The 16313-nt window shown below is 31.3% G+C and overlaps 1 protein-coding gene across 6 annotated transcripts in view; it reads left to right on the top strand.

The window, feature by feature from the left end:
* Positions 1-16313, top strand: part of WDR7 (WD repeat domain 7) — a 506900-nt gene that overhangs the window by 52264 nt on the left and 438323 nt on the right. For all 6 annotated transcript variants that reach the window (XR_004230845.1, XR_004230846.1, XR_004230847.1 and 3 more), the window contains exon 13: positions 10377-10572. Coding sequence is in view for 3 of the 6 variants with exons in the window: in XM_031945925.1 (XP_031801785.1) it covers positions 10377-10572 (196 nt within the window). In the remaining 3 variants the exon portion in view is untranslated. The remainder of the gene's footprint in view (positions 1-10376; positions 10573-16313) is intronic.

Here is a 16313-nt window from a genome sequence, read left to right as displayed (position 1 = left end):
TAATAGAGTATTTTCCAATTGGTAGTTGGCCTTAAGTGCTCGGTTATCCGACCTCAGCCTTTTACATATACATGTCCAAACAGTTATTTTGCTGTACAAAAAGAATTGGACTTTGAAATAGTGTACAATTAGCCTGTGAAGGAAATCAAAAATGCAGGTGGACAAAAATAGAGGGATTGGGAATTTTATGTAGTAGTTCATAGTCATCTCCCAGAGTTCTTTCACTGGGTGTAGCTGGTTCAATTCATTACTGCTCTATTGGAACTGATTTGGTTCATCTCATTGCTAAAGATGGCCACGTCCATCAGAATTGATCATCATATAGTATTGTTGTTGAAGTATATAATGAACTCCTGGTCCTGCTCATTTCACTCAGCATCAGTTCATGTAAGTCTCTCCAGGCCTTTCTGAAATCCTCCTGCTGGTCACTTCGTACAGAACAATAATATTCCATAATATTCATAAACCACAATTTATTCAACCATTTTCCAATTGATGGACATCCACTCAGTTTCCAGTTTCTGGCCACTACAAAGAGGGTTGCCACAAACATTCTTGCACATACAGATCCCTTTCCCTTCTTTAAAATCACTTTGGGAGATAAACCCAGTAGTGCTGGATCAAAGGGTATGCACAGTTTGATAACTTTTTGAACATAGTTCCAAATTACTCTCCAGAATGGCTGGATATATTCACAATTCCAACAATGTATCATTGTCCCAGTTTTCAGACATCCATTCCAACATTCAGCATTATCTTTCCCTGTCATTCTAGCCAATCTGATAAGTGTGTAGTGGTATCTCAGAGTTGTCTTAATTTGCATTTCTCTGATTAATAATAACTTGGAGGATCTTTTCATATGACTAGAAATAATTTCAATTTCTTCATCTGAGAATTGTCTGTTCATATCCTTTGACCATTTATCAATTGGAGAATAGCTTGATTTCTTATAAATTAGAATCAATTCTCTATATATTTTGGAAATGAGGTTTTTATCACAACCCTTGTGTTTTCCCAGTTTATTGCTTCCCTTCTAATCTTGTCTGCATTAGTTTTGTTTGTACAAAAACTTTTCAATTTGATAATAATCATAATTTTCTATTTTGTGATCAGTAATGATCTCTAGTTCTTCTTTGGTCATAAATTCCTTCCTTTTCCACAGGTCTGAGAGGTAAACTATCCTGTGTTCTTCTAATTTATTTATAATCTCATTCTTTATGCCTAGGTCTTGAACCCATTTTGACCTTATCTTTGTGTATGATTTAAGTGTGAGTCAATGCCTAGTTTCTGCCATACTAATTTCCAATTTTCCCAGCAATTTTTGTCAAACAGTGAGTTCTTGTCCCAAAAACTGGGGTCTTTGGGTTTGTCAAACACTAGATTATTAAAGTTGTTGACTGTTTTGTCCTTTGAACCTAACCTATTCCACTGATCAACTAGTCTATTTCTTAGCCAATACCAAATGGTTTTGGTAACCGTTGGTTTATAATATAATTTTATATCTAGTACAGCTAGGCCACCTTCATTTGATTTTTTTTTTCACTAATTCCCTTGAAAGGGAAAACATGTTTTATTAGCTTTATTCTGGAGTCAGGATATGTCATTATTAATCAGAATTACCCAGTCTTTCAGAGTTGTTTGTATTTACAGTATTGTTTTTATCAAATAAATTGTTCTCTTGGTTTTGCTCTCCTTACTTTGTCAGTTCATATGTCTTCCTAGATTCCTACATTTCTTTGAAACAGAGAAACTTATTATCCCATTTAATTACTTCTTTAAGCAAAATAGTATACCATCACTTTCATATAGTATAACTTCAATTATTTCCCTTTGATGGTCAACCCATTAATTTCTAATTCTTTGCTATTACAAAAAGAATGCTTTGATTACCTTTGCATAACTTTCAGGCTTATTTATGATTAATCCCTTTCTCCGTCTTTCCTTTACCTCTTGTTTTCCTGTGGAGTGAGTTATTCCTGAACAAGTGTGTTTATATTCTTCTTTGAGCAGTTCAAATAACAGTGAAGTTCATGTCATTTGCTTTCCCATACCTCCCTTCTTGTTAGTAGAAACATCTACTTTTGCACCTTGTTAAGTGAAGCAATTTTTCCTGTCCTTTCTCTTTAGCTCCCTCCCCACCATCATTGCTTCATGAGTATTATCTTTTCTTCCTTTTCCATTCTTATTCTAAGATCATCAGAACAAAATGGAACCACTCCCACACTCTGTAAGTAAAATTTCTCTACGATACCTCATAATGACAGGGTTTTGAGGAAGCATATATATCATCTCAAACTGAAATGTATTCAATTTATACTTGTGTAGTTCCTTATGATTGTTTGCTCATGTTTCTCTTTTTATGTGCCTATCTTTGTACATCAGAATTTCTATACAACTCTGGATATTTCATTAGGAATGCTTTTCTGTTTCATTAAAAGTTCATTTTTCTTCCTGTAGTTTTATACTCCATCTTACTAGTTAAATTATTTTTTGATTGTAAGTTTATATTCTTTGACTTCTTATAATTCAGACAGTGAGCTCTTAGTGAACACTTTCTCTGTGTTCACACACACTAGAACACTGTATTAAACTCTGAGGTTACAAAGAAAAGGAAAACCAACCAAATAAAACCAAATTGAAGAGTCCTTGCTTTTTAAGGAGCTCATTAACATAATGGGGGTAGATAACATGCAAACCAACTATGAAAAAACAAGAAATTTACAGTATAAATTGGGTATAGTCTAGGAAGGTTCATACTAAGATTAAGGAGGGCTAGAAAAAGCTTCTTATAGAAAATGGGATTTTGGTTGAAACTTGAAGGAAGCCCGGAAAAGTAGAGAAGAGGAAGAAGAGAAAGTTTTATCATGGGGAACAGTCAGTGAAAATGCTCACAGTTGAAAGATGTTGTGTGTGAAGACTGATAAAGAAACCATTGCCTCTGGATTTTAGAATATGTGAAAGAGAAATATTTTGTAGTATCATAATTCAAGCTCTCTGGTCCTTTAGGGTGTCATTGTGAAATTCTATGGGATCTTGTATAGTTCCTCAGTATTTGAATGGTTTCTTTTTGACTGCTTATGGTATTTAAAAAAATTTGATCTTGAGACTCTGAATTGATGTTTCAGAAATTTTCATTTTGAGAGATGACTCAGGTTTTTTTTTTTGTTTGTTTTTGTTTTTCTTTTTTTCCTATTTCTACTTTGTTCCCTGGTTCTAAAAGATCTAGGTTATTTTTTATGATTTCTTGAGATTTGATATCTAAGCACTTCTTTTGGTTGTACCTTTCAGGTAGTTCATTGATTCTTAAATCACTAAATCTGTGCTCAGTTTTCCAGATCATTTGTGTTTATTATTAAATACCTTATATTTTCTTCTATTGTTTTTGGTCTTTTCACTCACTTGTTTTTTTAATACTTCTTTTTGTGTTATGGAGTCATTATCTTCTCTCAGGTTTTTTCTAATTTGGGGGGATTTTGTTGGTAGGCAGTGTGTGTGTATGTTTGTGTGTGGCCTTCTATGTTTTCTTTCAGAGTTCTTGCTTATTTTCTACTTTTTTCCTCTAGTGCCCCCAATTTTGTTCATAAAAACAGTTTAAAACTTTAAAGAAGCTCTTCATCTCTTGCAACAATTTTAGTTTAACTTTTGAGTAAGTTGTGTTTTTCTTTGTGGCATTGCTTGTAGATGTTTTGTAAACTTTTTCTTTAAATATTGAACATTCTTCTCACATAATTTTTAAATGTTTTTTCTTCTTTTAATGTCTTTTCTTTTTTGTTTGCTCAGTCTTCCAACTTACTTCTTGACTTTAGACTTTGTTAATTGACAGTTTGCTGGATGTGAGGGGAATTTTAAAAACAGAGAAGAATAAAGAGTAGAATTCACATTCTCCTGAAATCTTGTTTTTTTGAATGTATATTTACTCTTAAAGGCACTACCATCCTCCCATTCTTTTAGATTTATCATCTTCATGTTATCATCAGTTCCTTACTCTTAAATACTCTTTATATAGTCAGTCTTTTGCCTAATTTTATTATTTCAATTGACCTCACATCTCTAACATAAATCTGTTTTTAGACTCACACAATCAACAACTTAGTTCAGCCTTTCCTTCCGTGCACTGTGTAGTAGCTTATTATTTGACCTCTTCTTCAAGTCTCCCCGTTTTAATCTAGCTTTTACTGGATTAAAGTTGTGAAAGGCACTTTCCTGAAGCACAAGTATGACCATGTCACCCAACGTTTCAGAAAACTCCAGTTGCTCCTTTTTACTTGTAGGTTCAAAAATAATCTCTTTCTGTTTGTCATTTGAAGCTCTTTTTGCCTTCATTTCTTCATATGCATTTTTCATCCACATACTCCATAGTCTACCCAGATGGACCTTCTTCTTACTGTTACTCTTTGTATGGTGTCTGATCTCTGTTACTTTGTGCTGGTTGTCTTTTCTACCTGGAAGATGATCTGTATTTTCTCATTTGCCTACCATAGTTTCTTGATTACTCATTTCAGATAATAGTTTTTTCTTGAAAATTTTACTGATTTCTGCTCCCCATCTTGCCTTTTCCTCTTTTGTCTATTTGCTGGGCATGTGGTAGATATGAATTGTTTCTTCATAAGGACAACAGCCTTATTTACATGGTACTTAAGGATTTGTTGACTGCTTTCTTCATGTCAACCCTGAGGTCTGGACTATAAATATTCTATCAGTGACTTTGAGATCTGGTTGATTTGGGCAAACTTTGAATCAGTACAGAATGAACAGGTTTCACCTTTGACTTATCACTCTGATTCTTATTCTTCCACAGGAAATCCAGCTAACATACTTTTTTTTTATTCTTTTACATTTTATCAGTATCAGCAAAACACATTGGCTATCTGTTTATCTCTTTCTTTTGGCATATGATTCTGACCATAAATTTCTTTGATTATATTGATTATGGCATGTTTAGTTCATAGATTACTGTAATGGGCTGAAGCTGGAGTTGATGCACTGAGGTCCCAAGCACTTGAGGCTAAATAGTAATTGGACCATACTCTATTACTATATATGCTTAGAGAAATAATGGCTCCCGCCCACTCTTTTTGCAAGTCCTGATGTGTTGTATAGGGAATGACGATTTTGGTGGGTGGAGGCAGAGGGGGGAGAGAGAAGTGGAAAGAGACTCCTGGCTGGTGTCTTGTTGCAGCTGCTCACATTGCTAATCCCCCTTCACCTCAAAAAGAATAAAGATTGAAGATTTTCCCTTAACCTGAATTCCTGACTCCGACTGATTTTAAAATATGCGATCATCACAGATTACTTGTGTAAGAGAATTTTAATTAGGAAAAATTAAAAGCTGACATACTTGTGGAACAACAAACATTTCCATGTTTCCTAGTAGATACGCAAAATCTGTAAGCCTCAAAGACAGAGAGCAAATTGACACAATTAAATTTTCCAGACAGTTTGTAATCTATTTTTGATAATCTAATAAATCCTAATATATTCTGTTTAAGGAGAGGATTTATCTCTTCCTTTGAAATAGTGGTGTTCTGTTTTATTTTTATTTTTGCTTTTGTCTGAATTATTTTACATTTATTTTATTTATGTCTTTAATTGTATTTTTATAAATCATTAAAAAGTTTTTCCTCATTATGGTTTAGTAGAAGAGTGACATATTAAATAGTCAAATTTTTATATATTCAGGGCTGTGAACCACTACTGAATTTATAGAAATTTTTTTCCCTAATAATTTATTTTTTAATGTTTCAAAACTTGATTGTTCTTAGGTAGATTATCCAGAATTAAGGCCTTTTGTATTCATTCATTTTCTTACTTTTAGATTAATGGCATAAGAATATTAGGCACAAACTTCTATTACAATCTTTACTTTATTCTTTGTTATCATAATGGGGATGTAAAATTAATATATTGAGACAGTTCTTTTAAAGTAGAAATTTTTAAAGTAATAAGTGATTTAACTGAAAAATTTATTTTCCAGAGCTCCCTATATGGAAAATAAAGAAAAAAAAATGAAGAGAATATTGGGGATTGAAAAGAGGGAGAGTAAGAAGCAATTTATTACTTAGCTAATTATGGCTATGGCTAAGAAGATATACCTTTAAAGTTGTTATAGGCAGTAGACAATAGCAGTATTGTTAAGTGTTTATGCAATGTTGAGAAATGGAAAAAAAGATAGTTATTTCAGGCCAACAGTGTGTTGAAATAAAAGGATATTAAGAATAGGACAATATAGTAAACTTAAAAAAGTAGAAAATAATAATTTGACTTAGGATAGTAATGAACCCATTCCCTAAGGAATTAGTTGAGGAAATGGACTAACTGTCTCTAATTTCTATAATTCATGGCAGGCAGATGCTTAAGAACAGGTTAAAAAGAGGTTTTTGGGAATTATGTACAGTGACATCTTGTAAAATGCAAAGAGTCAGACTAGATGACCTAGGTGGTATTTTCCAACTCTTTCTGATTCAGTGGTAGCTTGTGGCATGTTGCTATTTAGCACTAATATACTTTGAGGATTATTTACTGGCAGATACAACAAGAAGCTATTTTAAATTTAGTATTAGAGTTCTTTGATAAATTGTAGTAGTCTGGTTATATGATATTGGGATCATTAATTTGGTTCAGTGTCCTTTTTGGCTCACTTAACTAACATTGCCAATAATGGTTCATATTTATTCCCCCCAAAGCACTCTTCTTTCTTACTTTGAGAGATGGGATGGAGTATTTTAGACAAGAAACAGCAGGTTCCTTATACAAGTGGGTTGTTATTATTATTATTTTTTTTTGACAGCCTCATCTCCCAGATGTTAGTGCTTCTTCCCTAAAATTAGTTTGTATCTGCTATGTATAGATGTGTATCTGTTTTCCCTATGTAAGCTCCCTGAATGCATGGACTCTTTGTTTTTTGTCTTTGCATCCTCAGAATTTGGCACAGTTGATTGGTATGTAGACACTTAATAAATGCTTATTAGTGAAATTCTTTAGCTTAGTTTGCTACTCTAGCTTGCTGTTTATGATTATATTGTGTGTTAACTGTATATATCAACCATAGCCAATATTGAAATAATTTTTCTTTGTAAAAAAAAAAGATAAAACTGCTTCACTGCATTGAGCTTCAGAAATATATAAAACCTCACTCCATTGTAAAAAGTTTAATTTACAGTAATACCTTATAACACAAACAACAACAACAAAACACAGCTAATATTTATGACTTACTCCTGAGGAGTTTTATGGTATGAATCCAGTTAAGTTTTTAGGTACAAGAATTATGTTAGATTATTATTGTTTGTATTATAATTATTGCTAAGAACTTTCTGATGAGGTATAGATATTTTGTCATAACTTTCTTGAAGTCAGAGTGGTTTATAGATAGATAGATAGATATAGATACACACAAATACATAATGTATTAAACATGGCAAAAAAGGAAAGTTAATTTATGTGTACCGATTTATGCAACTAATCACTAAGTGAAAGTGTCATCAGTAAGCAAAATCTTTTCAATTCTTGTATAGCAAGTACTTGCTTATTCATCCCAAATTAAGGGGAAAGTCTATATTAATGAAGATAAAAATGGAATTTCAAGAAGTTCCATTTTATTATTTTCAATTCCACATATACTGATGATGAGGTTAAATGTTTTAAGAGATTTTTTTAGGATGAGTTTATATTGAGAGACATTATGGTATATTGAAAAGAGCTCTGGATTAGAAAGCAGGATATGCTGGGTTCTGTTATTTATCAACCCTGTGAACTTGGGCCACATTTCCTTTCCCTGAGCTTCAGTTTTCTCATCTGTAAAATTAGGTGGTCAGACTAGACTTGCTTCTGAACACCTTTCCAGCTCATATTCTTATGACTGAATTATTACGAAGAACATATATATTCTTTATACTGTGATTTTTCCCTTTGTGAGTTGTTCCTAGTGAGGCAATCCCCTTTTCAAGACAGATCCACTTCTGTTCAGCATCTTAGAGCTCTAAAGAAGTAGCCCTAGGCATTGAGGAGTTTGGCTCGTGTCACATAGCCTGGATGTCATAGATGAGACTATTAGTATAACAAGCTGCCTCTTGATAATAAGAATATCACTAATTATAATTGAATAGTTAGTTATTATTTTTCTAATATTCATCATTTGAATGTAAGAAATGTTGCAATAAATGTTCAGTTCAAATTGATGCTTTAATAATGCTTGAAAACAGTTTATTATACTTTTATGTTTAAGTGGACTTAAGATTTGTCGTTTACAATGTAAATTTACTTGTGAATTGTGTATAATAGCAATCCTCAGGTCAGAATTAATTAGTAGAGGTTAAATTTATAAACTTTTCTGTATTGTCCTGTTTTGTTTTTCTTTTGACTGCTTTCTCCATCTCCCAAAGCTGGTAGGAGTAGAAGTTTATACAGAGATGAAAAATTAGATTTGTTTATCTAATCATTTGAAACTGGAGAACCAAATCTTTTCTCTTGTATTAAGTACTTTTAACCATCTATGCTTTCTGTGGATTAGTACTATTGATTATTTTCATTCTTGATTATTTTGGTTCTCTTACTATTATATCTTATTGTAAAGCTAAAATTAATTCATCACTTGTTCTTCATTATTACAGTGGATGGATACAATTTCTCTGTTTTTCTTTTCTGATGATTTTTATTCTTCTAAAAGAAGAGATAATTACATGCTAATTCACATTAGTTGTTGCATACTCCCAGTGAAGTGGAAAAGTATTCTCTTAAATTTATTTGTCTAAATATCTGCTATGTTAAAACAGTAGCAATATAATCTTCTTTTCAATAAAAATTTATTTTTTCTATTTTCATTGTTGAAAAGAGCCAAATCCATCACAGATGATCATCACATAATCTTATTGTTGCTGTGTACAGTGTTCTGGTTTCTATTCATTTCACTTAGCATTAATTTATACAAGTGTGTCCAGGCCTTTCTGAAATTATTCTGCTGATTGTTTCTTATTGAATAATAATATTCTATCACATTCATATATCATAACTTATATAATGATAATTTCATCCTTTAAAAATGAAGCATAAAATTAAGACAACTCTGAGATACCACTATACACCTGTCAGATTGGCTAAGATGACAGGAAAAGATAATGTTGGAGGGGATGTGGGAAAACTGGGACACTAATGCATTGTTGGTGGAGTTGTGAACGGATCCAACCATTCTGGAGAGCAATCTGGAACTATGCTCAAAAAGTTATTAAACTGTGCATATCCTTTGATCCAGCAGTGTTTCTACTGGGCTTATATCCCAAAGAGATCTTAAAGGAGGGAAAGGGACCCACATGTGCAAAATTGGAGAATGGCTGAATAAATTGTGGTATATGAATATTAAGGAATGTTATTGTTCTATAAGAAATGACCAGCAGAATGAATACAGAGAAGCTTGGAGAGACTTACATGAACTGATGCTAAGTGAAATGAGCAGAACCAGGAGATCATTATACGCTTCAACAACAATACTACATGCTGATCAATTGTGATGGATGTGGCTCTCTTCAACAATGAGAGGATCAAATCAGTTCCAATTGATCTATAATGAACAGAACCTGCTACACCCACAGAAAGAACACTGGGAAATGAGTATGGACCACAACATAACATTTCCACTCTTTCCGTTAATGTTTGCTTGCATTTTTGTTTTTTTCTTCTCAGGTTATTTTTACCTCCTTTCTGAATCTGATCTTTCCTGTGCAACAAGATAACTGTATAAATATGTGTACATATATTGTATTTAACATATACTTTAACTTATTTAACATGTATGGGACTACCTGCCATCTAGGGGAAGGGGTAAGAGGAAGAGGGGAAAAGTTGGAACAGAAGGTTTTGCAAAGGTCAATGTTGAAAAATTATCCATGCATATGTTTTGTCTATAAAAAGCTATGATAAAAAATAAAATTTAAAATTATAAAAAATAAAAATGAAGCATAGATTTTGTAGTTTGAGGCTTCTTCAGAATAGCAGCAGTGGTAGTCTTTAAAAATGATGTTGCTTATTATTCCTAAGGAAGGTGTTTGCAGGAAATCCATAGGTCTAAAAGAATGGTCACTGGAAAGGATATATGATCGCACATAGTATTTTTTTCCTCCTCACCTTCAACTATATTTATATAGTAGAATAATATTCATTTGGTAAAAGTAAGACTATTATATATCCTTTTAATCTTAATATTAAATAATCTCAATATGTCAGTGTTCAGTTGCATTTGTATATATATTATGCAATAATTTTTCATTGCTGTGAATATTATTACTTAGCAATGGTGAATATATATAGTTAATTCTTCTTTCAAATGTTATAATTATTATTCTTCATTGCTCTAAAGCATAATCAAGATTTGTTTTCCTTTTTAGACAAGAGTGCAACACTGCATCTGCTCTGTTGCCAGTGACCATTCTGTAGGACTTCTAAGTTTGAGAGAAAAGAAATGTATCATGTTGGCATCTCGTCACCTTTTTCCCATCCAAGTAATAAAATGGAGGCCTTCAGATGATTATCTAGTGGTTGGCTGTTCAGATGGCTCTGTGTATGTCTGGCAAATGGATACTGGTAAGATTCAATAGAAAATTATTTTTGTGTACTTGATATTTCAAGAAGTAAACTGATAAATTCACATTTTATGAGTATATTTTTAATATTAGGAAAGTTAACTTTAGAGGTATAGATTTGCTTTATTTTATTCCAGTTATTGGTACTTCCAGATGTTTTCATCATCAATAAAGAGGAAAGACTGAATAGTTGAGGGGTAAGAGCACATGACTAAAAGTCCAAGAGCCTGGGTTTTACTCCACCTCTCCTGAGAAATGTCTGTTTGATGTTGGATTAATTGTTTCATGTCCCAGTTTCCTCATCTCTAAAATAAGGAATCTGTTAAATGATTTTAAAGGTCCTTTCTAGACCAAAGGAATTATATTATAATGTTAATAAATATTTAAGTGTTTATTGTGTACATACACATATTTTACTATACTTTAAATAATAACATGAACAGTCTTTGCCTTTTAAGACATTAGACATTAGATGTGTAATTATTTGACAAAGATATATTCAAAATATGTATAAAAAATCCTATGTATCAAGATTAGAGTTTCAGGCCCAGAAGGAAGCCATTTTAAAAAATTGTTGAGACTAGTTGAGAAATATTTATGTGTAAGAGAGAGTTTTCAAATTATTGAAAGCATGTTTAAAAATAATAAGATAATATACTTTGAAAGGTTCAGTGCTTTGAGTCAAAAAATTTATGAAGATATTTCATTTTTTTGAAAACATTATTTTTATGAAAACATTGTGCTTATTTTAAACTAAGCAATATGCATTCTTGGATTGACTCATTGTATTGAATCTTTGAAAGGCCATATGATCCTATTTCTGAATGTTTGTTTACCTATTTTCTACATCTACATTCTTATCACCTCTTTAGAACTTTCACTCTACCTCATCAATTTTATATTTCATTATTCTTCTTTTAAGTACATATTATATTCTAATTTGTTTTTGTCCTCATGTTTTATCACCCCTATCTGCTAGACTGTGAACTATCTTCTCTAGTGCCTTTGTACATAATAGGTATATAATAAACGAATTGAGGTTGTTTATGACTTAAGTAATCACAGTTAAAATGATGTTCTTGGCAAAAACTGCAGAGCTAATTATGAAAGTTTTGTTTGTGTATTGTTATGAAAGGGAGCTCTCTAGTAGTGACAGATATAAGAAACTTTTACATGGAAAAATTAGCATATTGAATTCACAGATGATGTATTTTAAAGTCTCTATAAAATTTGTTCAACCTAAGTTAATAAAAAATAACATTTTCCCCATTTAAAAAGTACTTTTAAACCTATTAAGCTATGGGAGATATTGTAAATAAGAGCCTAAATTTGAGTATCAGTACAAACTGATTTTCTAAAATATTTGGTAGAAGAAACAACTAATCCAAAACTTCATGGACCCTAGAATGCTGCTACTATTACAATCATTATCCAGTTATGCATTATATAATGAACTACAATTTAGATTATATACTATATAACATTGTGGTATGTAATATTATATGCATATAATATTGTGATCTGCAGTTATATTTTGGCTGTTACTATATAGATATATAGATTCAAGTCAGTATACAAGTATGCCAGGGATTTTCAAAATCAAGGTAAAAATGGCAAAACAGAATTAAGTTTTGTATTTCAGTATTAATAACAGATACATACTATCTTTCCCCGCCCCCCACTGTTTGATATTTCCAGATAGGAATATAAGGGCTTTGAGGGAGTAAGTAGGGAATGTATCCCGAAGGTTGGGACATTATTTATTTATTAAATGTATTTATTTATTAAATAAATAAAAAATGAGGAAAGATAAATCAGACTGTGTCAAGGCTTGATGTCTAAAGTCTCCATGAACTCTGAATAGGTATTGGACCGTTGCTTTTATTGCTTTGGGGTAGCCATCTTCAGAAATGAAGTTCTTCTAGTCTAAAACTGGTCCTACTAATTTGTTTGTTCTTCATTAATATATATCTATTTGAAAATATAGATATTTTTAACTAAAATTTTTGGGGAAAAAAGTACTTTATTTTCTAGTTAAATCCACCATTTTCTTGTTGAATGTATTGCTTGCCCTGAGTACCTTAATTTCTGTAACAGAAAGCAAGAGTTACTAATACAGTTGCACCTATGGTTCATATATAGAAGACAAAACCTTTTTATTCTTATTCTCATACCATTTTTTGTTATCTTTAATAACATTTAAAGTAGGGTACAGAGACATACATAATTATTTCCCCATGTTTTTAAATACATTTTAAATAATTTTTAAATAGAAAATTATCCCAGTCACCTAATAGTAATGATGAACTTCCTACCTTCTTGCCCTTGGCCTGGGCAGCAGATAGCCCAGCTATTTGTTCCTAAAGCTGTCTGGGGTCAGTATGCAGAAATAGGATCAAGTTTGGATCTCCTATAATGAAGAGAGTATTAGCGTACATTAGGTAAGATTATTTAGATTTATATTCATTCTACCTTTCACTAAACCATTTGTATTGCATAATAGTGTTATTTCTATTCACTCTCAAGTTTCTTGCTGCTTTGAGAATTTTGATCCTTCCATCTATCTACTTTTCCTGCCTAAATATCTACTTCAGACTGACATAGTCCCTGTTTTTATGCAGCAGAATGCTGAAGTTATAGAATGTAGCTCAGAAATTGTAGGTATTCTTTCATTTTACATTTGTTTGTTTGAATTTCATAAGCGCTAATAGATTTTCTTTGGAAGTTTAGATTGTATAATTTCTGTCGCAACAGATTTCCTTTTTGTGAAATTTTAAATATTAAAAGTTAATAATTCTGTAACTTATTGCAATGAAAGCATCATATTGTACTGAAGGTGTCTCATTCTGTCATGATATCACACATGACATTTTAAAAGTCTCATTACAGTTTAAACTTTAACAGTTGTTTTGTGTATGTATTTCTATATGTAGGTAGGTTGGCATATATGCATATATGTATAAATTATATTACATGGAATTATTGTATTTTAACTTGTTAAATACCATGTCCAAGTTATCTTTATAGAAAGTCTCATGAAAATTGTCATTGTTCAACTCTATTCTTACTGGCTTGTTTTTGTACCCCTTCCTATAAGGCTATCTAATGCTATATAATTTCTATTATACACTTATGGCCATAATAGCATACTTTTTCTTATTATTAATTCAGACTTTGAAAAGGTGCTAAAAATGAATAGAAAATGATGAGAGGGTACCGCTTATTTTAGTCCTGCCATTTAAAAAGAGATAAACCTTCTAAAATGGGATTAGGCCATAGTGATACTCATTTTCATTTCAAATCTGACATACTTTTCTTTTTGTCAGAAATCGATCCTAAAATTATTTTTTACTTGAAGTTGGGATTAGTTTAGCTGTGTGTTTGAAAATTGTATTCATAGGACAGATTCAATAACTTGAAACATTTGAAGTGACCATGGAATCATATTTACCAGACTTATTGAGAACAGTTTTATGTATGAATTATATTTTAATTTAACCTTGCATCATTTGATTATTGCTCTTCCCTCAAAACTGAAATTACATACTAGAAACAGGAGGTGGTGCTGCAGTTTAGTCCTTTTATTGTTAATGATGTTTATTATCATATTTTTTATCTTTTTTTTTTCCCTAATGGTGTATTGTAAGAAGGGATTGGGTTTAATTGCATATTTTTCAATAAAAAGACATTGAATTGTTTTCTATATTCTTTGTCATTTACCCTTAAGTTTAAAGATAAGAGTAACAGTTAATGGAAATTCTAAAAGAATGTGAAATGTTTTGGAATTATTGCCAAGAGAGAGGTTTGGTTGGGTCCTGGACAATGTTCAGTTAAAATTAAAGCCGAGGGGAATGATTTCTTTGTTTTATGCATGTGGAAGAGATGGGTATTTTAGTTGTTTTTGGTGTTTCCCTCATTCCTCATACAGAAGTACTCTTCCTTCACATTTTTTCTCTTAACCGTTATTTATGTTTCTCTTGCTAGCATTCTACTTAAGTTTCCTATATCCATGTTTTAAACTATCAAAGTAGTATTCCAAGTGAGTTTATTTATTTCATCTATTTTATGTCCTAACCTGTACTCAGCTGAGTTATTTTTCCCAAATACTGATTTAATTTTGTCACTCCACTGTTTTTAAATATTCAAGGCTTTCTCCCCATCGCTTATATGCTAAATTCCAGATTCTTTAGCTATTTCAATCTGAGATTCTCCATGGTATGTCTCCAGATTTCTAGCTAGTCATCACTATTTGTTTTCAGTAAATTACTATTAAAATAGTACTTTGGACATTTTTGTCTATATAGGGTCTTTCTGTTAACCTACTTGAATCTGAAGTATAAATATAGGATAGTTTTAATATGGATTTTAAAAAAATATTAGTGACTTGAAGCATTTTTCATATAGTTATTTATAATTTGAAATTTTTTGTGATAACTCATATAGTACATTTTTATATTGGGGAATAATTCTTGGTTTCATTTTTTTTTTTAATTCTTTCCATATTTTGGATATTGGACTTTTACTGATGATTGAATTATCTATATTTTTTCATGCTGATTATCTTGATTAATTATTTTCCTTTTAAAAAGTACAAGATTTTATAATAATGTACAAATTAATTTTATAAGGAATCTGCCAAATATTTATTTTTGATGCCTGATATATATATTTTGAAGATCAATAATTTTTAAAAGATACATAGCTATTTGTAGCAAGTACAGATGTTTGTAGGATTTATTGTAGGTTTTTAGGGATTTATCTGATTCAGCATTTTGCATCTAAAATCCCCATAGTTTAGATTGTGACAGTTGAAATGGAGTGCAGAAAAAAAGATCTGCTTGAAAACCCAAAGATCATTTAAATGTAAGATGTTGTAATATTACTCTTTTAAGGGTTTGTCACTGAATTGTGGAGAGAATCAGTGGTTTGGTCCTTTATTTAAGTCATATAGATTTTAAATTAAATCTTTATTTTTCTTTTAATTTTTTTCTCAAATTAAGAGATTTTTAGATTTGAAAGAACAATAGTATTGTTTATATATTGTGTTTCTCAAGTTAACCCTCTTCTTTTGATTAATTTTAATGGCTATTTGTATTATTAAAAATTTAAGAAAAAGCATTGAATGCCTTGTATACCTTGTCTATGTGGTACAAAATACAGAATTATATCTATCTGTGTTTCTTTCTGCTTAGCCTTTCTAACACCAAATGCATTAGGGCCTAGAAAAGTGTCTGTAAAAGACTTTTTATTACTTTATTTTGAGACACTTCTCAGTATATTCAGGAAAGTGATGTGAATTTTCAACATCTTGGAGAGGGTATTATCTTATTCAACCATTTTTTGCTGTTTTAGCAAAAAGTCTAGAATAAGTTTCCCACACTGTCCTTACATATCCTTTTTTTCCCCCCTGAGGCAATTTGGGGTTAAGTGACTTGCCCAGGATCATACAGCTAGGAATGTTAAGTGTCTGAGGCCAGATTTGAACTCAGATCTTCCTGACTTCAGGGCTGGTGCTCTATCCACTACATCACCTAGCTGTCCCACATATCCTTTTCTTAGTGATTCCTTATGCCATGAAGCTTGTTTCCAATACTAGATTTCTATGGGTGTATTCTAGTCATAGTATGAATTATTCCTTGTTCATTTCACTGCATATCATTTAATACAAGACTTCTGTTTTTCTGAACCATTTCCTTTCATAATTGGTTATAGTTCAGTAATATTTCATTATGCTCATATATA

Source organism: Sarcophilus harrisii, chromosome 1 (assembly GCF_902635505.1).
Source record: "Sarcophilus harrisii chromosome 1, mSarHar1.11, whole genome shotgun sequence".
NCBI lineage: Eukaryota > Metazoa > Chordata > Mammalia > Dasyuromorphia > Dasyuridae > Sarcophilus > Sarcophilus harrisii.
The sequence above is the reverse complement of the archived record's forward strand: the minus strand, read 5'-3'. Positions and strand labels throughout refer to the sequence as shown.